Source organism: Condylura cristata, unplaced genomic scaffold, assembly GCF_000260355.1.
Source record: "Condylura cristata isolate star-nosed mole 26May11 unplaced genomic scaffold, ConCri1.0 scaffold00026, whole genome shotgun sequence".
Taxonomy (NCBI): domain Eukaryota; kingdom Metazoa; phylum Chordata; class Mammalia; order Eulipotyphla; family Talpidae; genus Condylura; species Condylura cristata.
In genome coordinates, this window is record NW_004567127.1 from 20,017,162 (window position 1) to 20,030,162 (window position 13,001).

A 13,001-nucleotide genomic window follows, 5' to 3' on the forward strand; every position below is an offset into this window, starting at 1 on the left:
GGCTGGAGCCTGTCCCTCCCCGTCCACGGAGCACAACACTAACTGTGGCTGAAGCCTGTTTCCCACCTTTCCACGAAGCACAAGTGTTGTAACCTGGGGTGCTAGTGAGGATAGATAACCCCAGGTGAAATGTGAACCAAGTGCCAGTAGGGATGGAGATTCAGATTAAGACATACAAAGGACTGCAGAATCAGCCCCCAGAATTAAAGAGTACAGGATTTCAGCAATGCCGAGGTCCGCCATTTCTGCCTCCACCATATTAATCTTCCAGAAGACTGGAGCCTTTGTGCTTAGGTCTGTAAAACACTGGACACTTTTCAAAGTGAGGTCACCAGCCATTTATGGCCTCAGTGACTGTTTTTCCTTGTTTGTTAAATAAATCCCATTATTGTTGTTTTCTGAAACTGAGTGCATGCTGGTGAAGAAGACACACAGTGTCCAGTAAACTGTCCTTAGCCAGTGCCCAATGTTGCCCTCTATCAACACAAGAGAATCCATGGTCTGCTTGGGCACTGCCAGCCTCCCAAGCTCCAACACTCACAGGTTCATTCTTCTGCACAAGCCCCTCTGTCCCGGCCCATCATCTGCTTGGGGTCCTGCAGCAGTATGAAGGAAAGTATCAGCAGCAGTTCCTTGGAACAGAGACTATTTGGATTATCCTTCTTCTCAAGTCCTGTTGCTGATGAGATAATCTGGGTGCAGTCTGAATCAGAGCTCAAGCGAGGTGAGCAAAAGCCACAAAGCAAAAAAGATTTTGACCTGTATGCTTACAGGTGTGAGGACTGCAGCAAGTCTAAACGTAAGGAGTGCACGTCCCGAGGACTCTGCCATCAGACTGGATCTGCAGCAAGCAGTGCCTCTGTTCAGCCCAGAGTGCGATGACGAGGAGAACTGTGCAGACAATCCATGTTTTTGGAGTCAGTCTCACTGTTGTACAGGTAGGTCAGCCCTGGGGGTCATGTCCCACTTTTTGCCTTGTTTATGGTGGTACCTTCCAGCCAAAGGTTACCTTAAGTTGTGCCAGGGTTGTTACGACCAGTTAACTGGCCTGGATGCCACTGTAAAAACTCAAACACAGTTTATTGCAAAGTTTCCACTGTCCTACCCAGAAACTCTGAAAAACCAACATAGCACCAGTAGTCAAGAGTATTACAGTAACAGGATTTTTTTTTTAACACACATATGCAACCGAATAAATGGTTAGAATCTTGTCACTCTTCATTGAGGGTTGGAATAGTCTTTGTTATATGTGAAATGCTTTTTGTCCACATACCATTTTAACTTATTATGCTTGTTAGAACAAATGGAACTCAGAAGTGTGGGAATACAGAAATTAGTGACCTCTATGTTGCATAAGTTACAGCAATAGACACACCTAGGCAAAGTCTGTTTGTTAATAGTACTTGCAAAATTGTAAATTAGCAAATAACTTTTTCCATTTTCTCCAGAAATATGTACCATACTTTTGTATGTACAATAATATTTTCAACTGTGAAAAACAAGTCATGCCATACTATATGGCACAGTCACAAAATAGTTTACTAATATGTTGTACAGTCAGAAAAATGTGAATTGATCAGTTTATTTTAATTTTGCATTCTGCCTTGCAGAAAGCTTTATTGTTAAGACTGGCTTCTCTCTGCACTTTATGTCTATTACACAGTTACAGTAAAATTCAACCTTTATTTTCTAATTTTCAACATCTTGTTTAAAGGGTATTTACTTGAAGTTTTATTTTATGAAAAAGCGCATTCTTGTAAAATATTTTCTTATTTTATAAAAAAGAGCATTTTAAGAGGAATCTTACAAATTTTGCCCTTTTTGCTCTCTCTGGTAGCGCAACAGGTTAAAGCACCGCATTATGAAGCTCTAGGGAGCCACTGCAGGACGAGCTCCCACCAGGGAGCTGACCCACATGGCATGGCAGACCTCTCCTGACCCACCCACTGCTCCCTCAGCAGTGTACTTCAGTAGATCTACCTGTTCTGCTTCCCACTTGGTCTCTGGTGAATTCTCTCACCCATCACACCTCTGGCCTGTACCCAGTTCTGTAAGCATAAATAAATAAATCTTTTAAAAAAAATTTGCCCCTTTATGATGATGTAACTGTTGCTGCAAGTAAGGGGTATACAGAAATATATGTCCAATATAAAAGAGAAAACACACTAAATGTTTGACAAAAAAAAAAAAAAAAAAAAAGGGCAATAAGTCCTCCAATATTTTGGGTGTTATAGAAAACTTCAAATCTTTAGCTATAATAAAAATTCCTAGATTTCAAAACCAGATAGCAGAGGCAGTTATCCTAATACTGTTACTAAGGCTGCTATCTTAAAGTCCTCTTAAATCATTTGTAATTTTCCTGTATTATTACACCAAACCCAGAATCTCTACAAGATTTACGACTTGAAGTCTAAAAATTTGCCTCCAATATAAAGGTAATTGGCTAAACTAAGGATGTAAATTCATAGGGAAAAATGCATTGGTACCAAAGGTTGCACTGTACCTTGCATGTTCCTGAGTCCAAATTTTGAACCCCCCCTCCAATATCCCTTGCTTCTTTTTAACTGGATGATATGCCAAGATGACAACCTGATTTGTACAATCAGGAATAATTTGCATTCAGCCCTGGAATGCATCCAGTTTGGAATAAAGGGTCTTCTCAGTAAGTATACCCTTTGGCCACCAGGACCTTTCACTGACACTCTTGTCTCAATGCACCAAATAAAACCTCAGGTAATGTTTCAACTCCTTTGTGCAGGGCCTTTCTTACTCTAAAACTAAAAGGGCAGGGCCCTCCTTGGTGGCATAACAGGTTTAAAGCACAGCACTATGATGCTTCCTACAGCCATTGCATCACAAGTTCGGTCCCTGGCTAGGGAGGTGACCCACATGGTGTGGCAGCCCTCGGCTTCTTCTGCTCCCCACTCTGTCTCTGGTGAACCCTCTCACCCCCACACCTCTGGCCTGTACCCCAGTTCTTGTATGCATAAATAAACAAACCTTAAATAAAAATAAAACCAACAGGGCAAAATGCAGTTTCAGGCTGCAATAAAAAAAGTCTGGGCCCTCCCTGGTAGCACAGAGGGTTAAAGCATAGCACTATGAAGCTGGCCACAGCCATTTCAGCATGATTTCAATCCCTGGCCAGGAGGTGGCCCACATGGCACAGCAGACCTCTCATGTCTCGCCTGCTGCTCCCTTTAGCAGTGTACTTTGTCAATCTGCCTGTTCTGCTCCCTGCTCTTTCTCTGGTGAACCCTCTCACCACCCCCCTATGCCTCTGATATACACCCCAGTTCTGTATGCATAAAAAAATCTTAAAGAAACAACTTAGAAAGTCTTAGTCTTGCCTTTTTCTTTCTACATGGAACATTAATTTGTTCCATTCATTCATTCTAGATGTCAGCTAGTGTCCATCAGATAAGTATCAGGGCAATGTTGGCTGAGGATTTAAAAACAGTTGTAGATTTACCAAATGCCTTCAGAGATACAACTTCCCATCCCTATCCCTCCAAACTTCCTCCCAATGCCAGTAAGGCTAGACATACTTTTTCTCTCAAAAAATCTTAAATGATACAGATGTACATATGTATGAATATTTCTGGAATTTTCTTCTAATATCATTATTAGAACAGGCTTAAGAGTGAAAAAAGGAAAAGACAGAACAAATTTAGACTATTTCCAAATTTCAAATACTTAGGGAAGATGCTAAAAATGGATACAGTAAAATTTATAACTTATCTTTCATATACATTCAACTTTTGTACTCGATGGAGCATACAATCGTGCATAATCAAGATAAAGATGTGTTAAATTAAATCAGTGGCCTAAATGCTTCTTTACCTTAAGTGATGAGCTAATAATGATGGTAGTTGTCCATTTTAGTTTTTCTTTTTCATCACTTTCAGCCATCTGTCTTTGATCAACCAGTTTCTAATATTGCCACAACCTGAGCAAAAATAAAAGCAAAAAGAACACATAGAAATGTTTGATGAATGAGTGAAAAGAAATAAAACTAGAGAAATATAGACATTCCAAAGAATATTTGAAAATAAAAATCTAACATGGAAAAAATACTTGTCATAATGCATTAAACTTATTTAATGCCATATTTCCTATTAATTATTAAAAGCAGTGGTGTCAAGAACTGAGCTTAACCTATTTAAAAGTTAGTAGATTAATCTGCCAGAGTTTCATGGATATAGCAAAGAAAAAAAAAAACAAAAGATAACTCTAAACTCACAGCTATAGGACTATCATGATTTCCCCACAACTTCCTGAATCCAATTCCATGGGGTGATGGGGTAAAGGCCAAGTAAGATCAGCATATACATCCTGAGGTGTATGACTCCTGAGCTTTGGAACTGCCAACCTTTTCTAAAGGGCCACAGCAAATCTGCTCTTTGTTCTAGAAGGAAATACTATCTCTAACTTATAATGCCGTTTACTATACACAAACATCCTTAAAAAGATAGTTTAAGAGTATGGCTGAGATACTTGCATTTCTAACAAGTACACTACTGATGCTGGTCTGGGATTACACTTTAATAACCACCACACTAAGGGAAAGAAGGACATTCCAGGTAACAATAGCAAAGCACTATACCCTAGCAACCAAAAGCTAGAAGAAAATGGTGTCAGGGAGAGAATTTTAACAAACTCATGGTATTAAAGTTTAAGATACACCTTTCTGATGTGTGAGAGATGGTAAAAATTAAGTCACTGTAAACCTAGTAGCAAAAAATGAAATGTCACTGTGGCCTAAATTTAGCCCTTTTTTGTATATTATTGAGACTAAACACCTTTAAGCCATGTTCCCCTTCTATCAAATGCTATGTCTGCTGCCCAGTTTCTTAAATTTTACGGATTTGCCATTCATTTACATAACTGTAATCTGGGGAATACAACTTCACAGTTCAGTGTGTGTACATGCTTCACTCACCCTCCACCAACATTCCAATGCCAATATAAAATTAATTAATTACCCCCAAGCTCTCCAATGGTAAATACACTAGTTTCACAAAGTGCTTGAAAATACTCATTAACACAAAAATAGCAGTGAAGGTGGGACAGGGGAAGAAAGATGAGAAACAGAGTGACAAAAGGCTAGACCTAACAGTGGTAATGATTGTACAACATGGTGAATGCATTAAAAATTACTGAATTGTACAATTTAAAGTACTGAGCTTCATGTTATGTGGATATCTCAAAATAAAAACTTAAACAGCAGACCTAAATTCAGCTATACTGAATAATTACATTAAATTACATTTAAATGGATAAAAAGACCCTATCTTTAGAGTCAAGGTACTGACAGATGGCAAGTTATAGTATACAAAATAATCCAGGGCACAAACAATAACCACAAAAGAGCTGGAGTGGCTGCATTAAAAAAAAAGTATTCTTGGGGCTCTCCTGGGTGGCGCAATGGGTCAAAGCACTGCATTATGAAGCTCTCGGAAGCCACTGTAACACAAGTTCAATCCTCCACCAGGGTGTTACCCACATGGTGTGGCAGACATCAACTGCCCACTCCGCTGCTCCCCTCAGCAGTATACCCTGTCAATCCTGCCTGTTCTGCTCCCCACTCTGTCTCTGGTGAATCTTTTCACCCACCACTCCTCTGGCCTGTACCCCAGCTCTGTATGGATAAATAAATGAATCTTAAAAAAATAGTAATAATACACAAAGTATTCTTTAGAATCAAAGAAATGTCACTAGAAGGCCCTCTCTGGTGGCATCAGGTTTAGAGCACAGCACTATGAAGCTATGGCAGTTACTGCAGCACGAATTCCATTGCCAGCCAAGGAAGTGGCCCACATGGCTGGCAGACCTCTCCTGACCCACCCACTGCTCCCCTCAGCAGTGTATTTCAGTACATCTGCCTGTTCTGTTCCCCACTCTGTCTCTGGGGAATCCTCTCATGCCCCACACCTATGGCCTGTACCCCAGTTCTGTATGTATAAATAAATCTTAAAAAAAAAAAAAGGTATCACTAGAAAGGCAAATTTTCTAACCATAAAAGGTCAACATATCAAATATATGTAACAATTTTAAATATATATTTAACAAAGCCACAGGAAATGAAAGTCATATAAAGTATGTTTTCCAACCACAACAGAATTAAATGAAGAGAAAAACTGGAGAAACTCCCCCAATACTTGGAAATTATATCTAAATAATGTGTAAGTCAAAGAAAAAAATAACAGAAATTAGTAAAAATAGGCCTTCCTGGTGGCGCAATGGGTTAGGATACAGCACTGCAAGCTGGCCACAGCCACTTCAGTGCAAGTTTGATCCCCACCCCAGGAGGTGATCCACATGGTGCAGCAGACCTCTCCTGTCTCACCCGTTGCTCCCCTCAGCAGTGTACTTTGTGTTCTGTTCCTGTCTCTGGTGAGTACTTTCACTGACCCTGCACCTCTGGCTTGCACCCCAGTTCTGTATGCATAAATACGTATTTAAAAAATTAGTAAAAATAGCAAAAAAAAATTAGCTAACCTAACCAATAAAAGGATTCATTTATTCAGAATTAAAAGATAACCACTGTCAACCTTTCAGAACTTAGTAAGTTCGTAAGGGGAGATTATAAACAATGCTGTGACAACAAATTTGATGACTTAACAAAAAATGGACACTTTTCTAGAAAGACACAACTTACCAACAGTGAAGAAATAGAAATAAGAAAACAGAACTCTAAACAGATCTATGAACAAGATACTTGTCAAGATTTTTCCAATAAAGGAAAGCCAAGGCCCAGATGGTTTTACTAGTCAATCCTACCAATTATTTCATAAAGAGGAACTGTTACCAATTCATACTTGCCTCGTATCAAACACACATGAAGATATCACAAGAAAGTTAGAAATAAACATCCCTCACGAAAAAAGACCCTAAAGTCCTTAACTGGTATCATCACCCAAAATTCAGAAATAAGTAGAAGTATAGACCTTTAAGAAGGGAAGCAAATAAAGAGAAAAGTGGGATAAACAGGAGGATACAGGAGTACAGTGGAGGATTAGTGGTGTTTTGATGAAGGGGTGTGGTGTGGTAATATATAATTGAAGTGTGAAGCTATAATCCTTAATCACATACAGGGTTGTAAAGCATTACTGCCTCAATTAAAAAAAAAAAAAAAACCAAACCACAATTTCTAAAAAGAATTAAAAGACCTTTAAGTCCAAGTGGAATTTATGTTAGAAATGGAAGATTGGTTTAATGTTCAAAAATGGAGTACTAAATCACACAAATAAAGGACAAAACATTACATGATCACCTGATTAAATACAGATTAAGTTCAACAGTCATAATAAAACACTCAACAAATCAAGAATAGAAGGAAACTTTCTCAACCTAGTAAAGGGCATCTATTTAAAAAAAAAAAGCTCCAGCTAATATACTTATGGTGACAGACTGTTTCCGTCTGATGTTCTGAAGTAAGGTAAGGACACCTGCTTGTACACTATATATATGTATTTTGAATATACTTTGGGAAGGAAATGAGCATTACCTTTATTTACAGATGGCATGAGACTGTATTAGAAAGACCTAGAACTACACACTTATGTGCACACTTAAGAATGAATAAGGTCAAAGTATGTAAGAATAAAGAATAATTTTTAATGGAATTAAGAAAACTGCATTTCTAACAATACAAAAATAAAAGCTTAAAAATAAATTTAACAAAGGAAGTGCAAGACAAGATGTATTTTGAGAAGTTAAGAACTGCTGAAAGGAATTAATAAATTCTAAATAGTGACGGTCTGGTTCATGGATTGGAAACTCAATAAAGGAATTCTCACCAAACTGATGCATACAATCAGTAAATACAAGTACTATCAAAAGCCTAGTAAGTTTTCTTCCTACGTTTATTTTCCCCCTTACTTTCCTTTCTTTTACGGCACTTGTCAAGTTGATCCTAAAATTGGTATGTAAAAAAACCCTGGAATGATCGAGACAACTTGAAAAATAACAAAGCTGGAAAATCCATTCAACTTCAAAGCTTAAACATAAAGTCACCACAAACAAGACTGTAGTTCTGGAATAAGGACAGACATATAAATCATGAGAACTGAATTTTAAAAAAAAAACCATCTTTATACATTAAGATTAAAAATTCATTGTTCTGGTGATGGCACATGGGTGAATTGGTGGTGGTACACATGGATTACAATCAAGATGGAAAAATGAACAAAATGAAGAATGATGTAAAATTAAAAAAAATTTTTTTAAACTGTCAAGATGTTAGAATGACCCATAATTGTAAATTAAGTATTACTCTTGTTGGTTTAAAAAAAAAACCACATTGTTCTCTTTCTTTAATCCCTAAAGACTTTCAAGTGCAGCTTGGTGTTGATAAATTTGTTTTAGATTTTGCTTTTCAGTGAAACTGTCTTGAATGTTAATCTTGCAAAGTAAAGGATTCTGGGCTGGATAACGTTTTCTTTAAGTACTTTTAAGTATCTTCTGCCAATCCCTTTGCGATTATGTTTCCACTGACAGGCAAGCTGCAGTCTGGCATTCCTTCTTAAGTCAGTCTTTATTCTCTTAACATGTTTAGTACTGTCCTCCTCCTCTGTTTTCAACAGTTTTGCTACAACATGTGTCTATCTAGTATTATCTTGTTTGGGACTCTGGGCCTCTTGGGGTTCGGAATATCGGATTTGCTCCCAAGTTCTCAGCAATTATTTCTTTAAATAATTTTTCTATCTATCTCTTCCTCACTTCTTTGTGGGATCCCCATATGCTCTATTTCTCTTTAGATTATCTCAAAGGGCTAAAATTGTTTTCATATTTTTATTCTTTTTTTAGTGTTGTTTTATTTGTGTTCTCTGAAATTATATTTTCAAGTTCATTAATTCTCTTCATTACTTGCAGTTGTCTACTGCTGAGGTCCTCCCATTACACATTTTAATTCATTTTCACTATTTCTTGACTTCATTACTTCTGCCACCTATTTCTTGGCCTTTTCCTGTTGTTTTACATCCTCCATTTACATCCTTCCATTGTTACGACAATTACTTTGAGCAGCTCTTCAGCCATGCACCATAGGGTTAAAACTCCTACTGCAATATTTTTCTACAGCATTGTATCTTCTCTCTCTACATTTTTAATTTTCATGGTTGTACTAAGGATAGACTGTCAGATTTTAGCCTGTACACTTACTGAAGTAATTAAGACAACTGATACCAAAAAGGGATAGTAGGTAAAAATGGGCTTAAATAATAGGCACTATAGGATCATCTCCAGTGAGTAGCAGGGATTGAAGCTCCCTATTGTGCTGTGAATACTAGAGTTACATGGTGGTGATTCACGGTGGGCTATTTTTGAGAAATGGATGTAGTTTTGGATATATATTATTGGTTGATACAGGGTCATAGGCCAAAAGCTCCTCTTTTCTAGTACAGACATATCCGGTGGCTGTGTGTATTTGCTCCTGTTGACAGGTGCTTAAACTCTGGTTTATATAAGTGTTCCTTAGCTTTGGTTTTAGCCCTGAGGTGTAGGATGGTAGGTGTTTAAAAATATCCCAGAATCCAAAAAGGATTTCATTCAGTAAATAAGCCAGAAGGAAAAAGAAAAATCAAATGATTTCACTCACAGGAGGAATGTAAGGGGAACCAAGTAAGGGACCAGGAAAATAATTATATATATGTATATAAAAAAATGAAAGTAACAGGCAACTATTAATCAGAGATTCTGAAGGGGAGGTGGAGGAAGAAGAACCAAAACTGGGAAGGGAATGTGGTCTTACATAAAGACTATGGTGACGATGCATAGGTGAATTGGTGATGGAAATTTTGTGGCAACTACACCTGAAAAGAGAAAGCATGTATGTACAGAAAGGAAGAACAATGTAAAATATAAAAGTCTAAAAAAAAAAAATCCTACCTTCAACAAATAATAGCATCACCTATGCAGACATATGACATGTGATTCAATTTGCTTTTCTGCGCTACCATCCCTGACCCCCTCAACCTCCCCAAACCCCTCCAGCTCTCACCTACAGTATCTGACCTCTATCTCCAAATAGTATTGAATTTATTAATATTGCAGACGATCCAGTTACATTTATTAAGAATTGCCTGGTATGGGGGAAACCTCCACACATTTGGTGACCAGAAGTAAAGTGTTTTATATAAGTAGTGAAGGAGACTCACAGGAAAGAAACACACCCATCGGAGGAGCTGGGATTTTTCCTATATAAAGGAGAAATGAAATCGAGTTTTTTATCTTTTATACCTGCACACCTTCAGCCAGGTGGTTTAAGTCTCTATCAACTATCATAAATTCTGTCAGTAGTATGTACCATTGTCATCTTCTCAGTAACTAATGACTCCAGTCCTATCATGAGACTACAAAATATCTGACTAGGGTTCCTCAAAGTTGTCAAAGTCATCAAAAACAAAAAAGATCTGAGAAAGTTATCAAAACCAAGAGGAACCTATGGAAATTTTACAGCTAAGTGTAATGTGGCGTACTGGTTAGGATACTGAAACAGGGGAAATAAGATTTAAAAACTAAGGAAATACGAATAAACTATACACTTCAGTTAAAATCAATATAGTAGTATTAGTTCATAATGGTAACAATGTACCCTCCTAATTAGGCTTATCAGTAACAGGGTAAACTAGGTACAGAGTATGTGAGTATACTCTATCCTGTCAACTCAAGTTTTCTATAAGTCTTTAAAATTTTACTTCTTCTTCAAGGTCCTTAAATCTCTAGAGAAACTATCCTTGCTTCCCTCAATCTAAAAGACCTCTCCGTTCTTGGGCTCTGCCTTACATCACCTCTGTTGAGTACCCTATTTTGCTCCCAAGATATAAACTACTTCATTTCCCCCATTAAATCATAAGCTTTTAGTGCCAACCAAATTCATATTCTTTACATTACATAATTCAAAAACTAGCCTTAGTTTGAAGCAAAATTTAGAAACCAACTAATCCATATGAAAGTCACCTTGAGAGATGGTAAGTTAATGAATGTCTCCTAAGGCAATTTTATTCTCCTTTTAAGCTACTCTAGTAAGAAATTTCTTCCTGCTGGGTTGAAGCCAGCTGCTCTCTAATTTCCTCATTTATTGCATGAATGAATGAATAAATAAGTTAACGAGCTCTATGAGGGGAAGGACCCCTTCTGTTCTAGCTCATTCTTTATCTCCAATACCTGGCACACAGTGGACATTCAAAAAATATTCCAATATTTGGAATGAGTAAAATGGTTAGCTGGCTGGCAGAAGAGCTGCGATTTTTACTCATCATCTACCTTCCCCTCACACAATTTAACTTACTGTCTAGCTAAAGGAAATCCACTCAGTAACACACCACACACTACATAGTTATTTAAATCTTCACACTCTTATCAGGGAATAAAAATAAAAAAGCAAACAACTATAAATCAAAGACGTTCTGCAAAGGTGGGGGAGGTAGACGAATCAAAAACTGGCAAGAGACAAGACACAAGGTGGTGGCTCACTGGTAAATCGGTGGGGGGATTTTACAGGGACTGCACCTGAAAAGAGAAAGCATACAAGCATGCACTGTACAAAAATAAGCGATGTAAAATATGTATGAATTTTAAAAACTAATAAAAAATATTCACATATGTAGGGTTGACCGGCAATTTAAATAAAGGTAATAATTATGTTCGTTAGTGAGAACTGGGGTCCATCCCGAAATTGACTAAAAAAAGTGCTAACGACCACACATGAATCAGGAAATTAGGGCCAGGGCAGTAAGGGAAGCTGAGGAGCATCCAGGAACTAGCAGCCACTGCCAGAACTCACCCACTGCAGGCCTAAGAGACTCTAGAAAGCCTCCCTACCGTGCTTCCCCCACTCTCCCCTCCTCCCCCCCAACTGCCCTCACCAGCCTGCTTCCTCATCCACAAATAAAAGGCTCCAACCCTGCACCTCCACCCCAAATGCTTTCGCCAGGTCGGAAGCCCTAATATTCCGGATTTTGTTTAGTTTTATTTTCCCCAAGTTTTCAACTTAAATAACTTGGTGTTTACGCATGTAGGAAAACTGGGGTGTAGGCCAAGATGGGGCGGAGGGGAGAGGATTCACCTGAGAGAGTGGGGCGCAGAACAGGCGGACACGCTGAGGGGAGCAGCCGGAGCCAGGCGCGGGCTGCTGCGCCAGCTCCCTGCCCCGGGTGGAACTCAGGCCGCAGGCCGCAGGGGTGACAGTGCCGAGGGTCCCCCTGGGCCCTCAGGGAGGCCCTGTCAATTTAATACTGCGCAATACAATTTCACTCACGGTCTCCTCACCCGGCGAGGGAGAGGTCAGGTTAAGAATTTTCGAAGGGGAAGGCTGGGAACAGGTAAGAAACATATAAACTCCCAGGGTGGAAGCCCGGACTTCAGAAAGGGAAGCCGCTCTACAGCATAACTCAAAGACCGGAAAAAACCCCACACAGAACGCTCGGTGGGAGAGAAAGCTGAGAAAACCCGCCCGCCCTGAGGTAACGGCTGGACCTGCACAAATCTGGATTAAAAAACACTGGCGTGAAAAGAAAGAACAAAGAAAGAAAGAAACAACGCGACGAGTTGGGTTCTCGAAGCTCATCCCCACACCTGCTAACACACCTGATCAGAGGCGGCTCTCAACCTTCCAGAACGTTCCACCAGCTAATGGCGCCGCCGACAGCGGGAGAAGCTTGGCCCAACGCTGCGGCCAGAAGACGTGTGCGCATTTGCTCCGCCCCCAGGCTGCTGCGCAGGCGCAGACTCGCTGACCACACCTCCCTTGTTTCCTCCTCTTCGAATGTAATTTCTCGAAACCTTAACTGGTTAAGGGAAAGCGTTATTTTTATTTGTTGTAGACTTTATTGACTGGAATTTTCAGGGGTTTCAAAAAATTCAGGCTCAGTTCTTGTACTGCTACTACTAAAACCATAAAGATCAAATGGTGGCATCTCCAAATCATGGAAAATATACTCATTTTCACGAATGGCTGTAAAAATATTTGTGTCTGCACATGTGTTTGCTCTTTAGGG

General features: G+C 39.1%; 1 protein-coding gene across 1 annotated transcript in view; it reads right to left on the reverse strand.

Moving 5' to 3' along the window:
* LOC101618618 (chromosome unknown open reading frame, human C1orf146) overlaps positions 1–12,756 on the reverse strand; it is a 21,656-nt gene extending 8,900 nt beyond the window's left edge. The window contains exons 1-2 of the mRNA XM_012729981.1: positions 12,592–12,756; positions 3,844–3,949 (exon numbers count right to left, since the gene is read on the reverse strand). Of these exons, the coding sequence (XP_012585435.1) occupies positions 3,844–3,912 (69 nt within the window). The 5' untranslated portion in view covers positions 3,913–3,949; positions 12,592–12,756. The remainder of the gene's footprint in view (positions 1–3,843; positions 3,950–12,591) is intronic.
* Between the last annotated feature and the right edge of the window lie 245 nt (positions 12,757–13,001).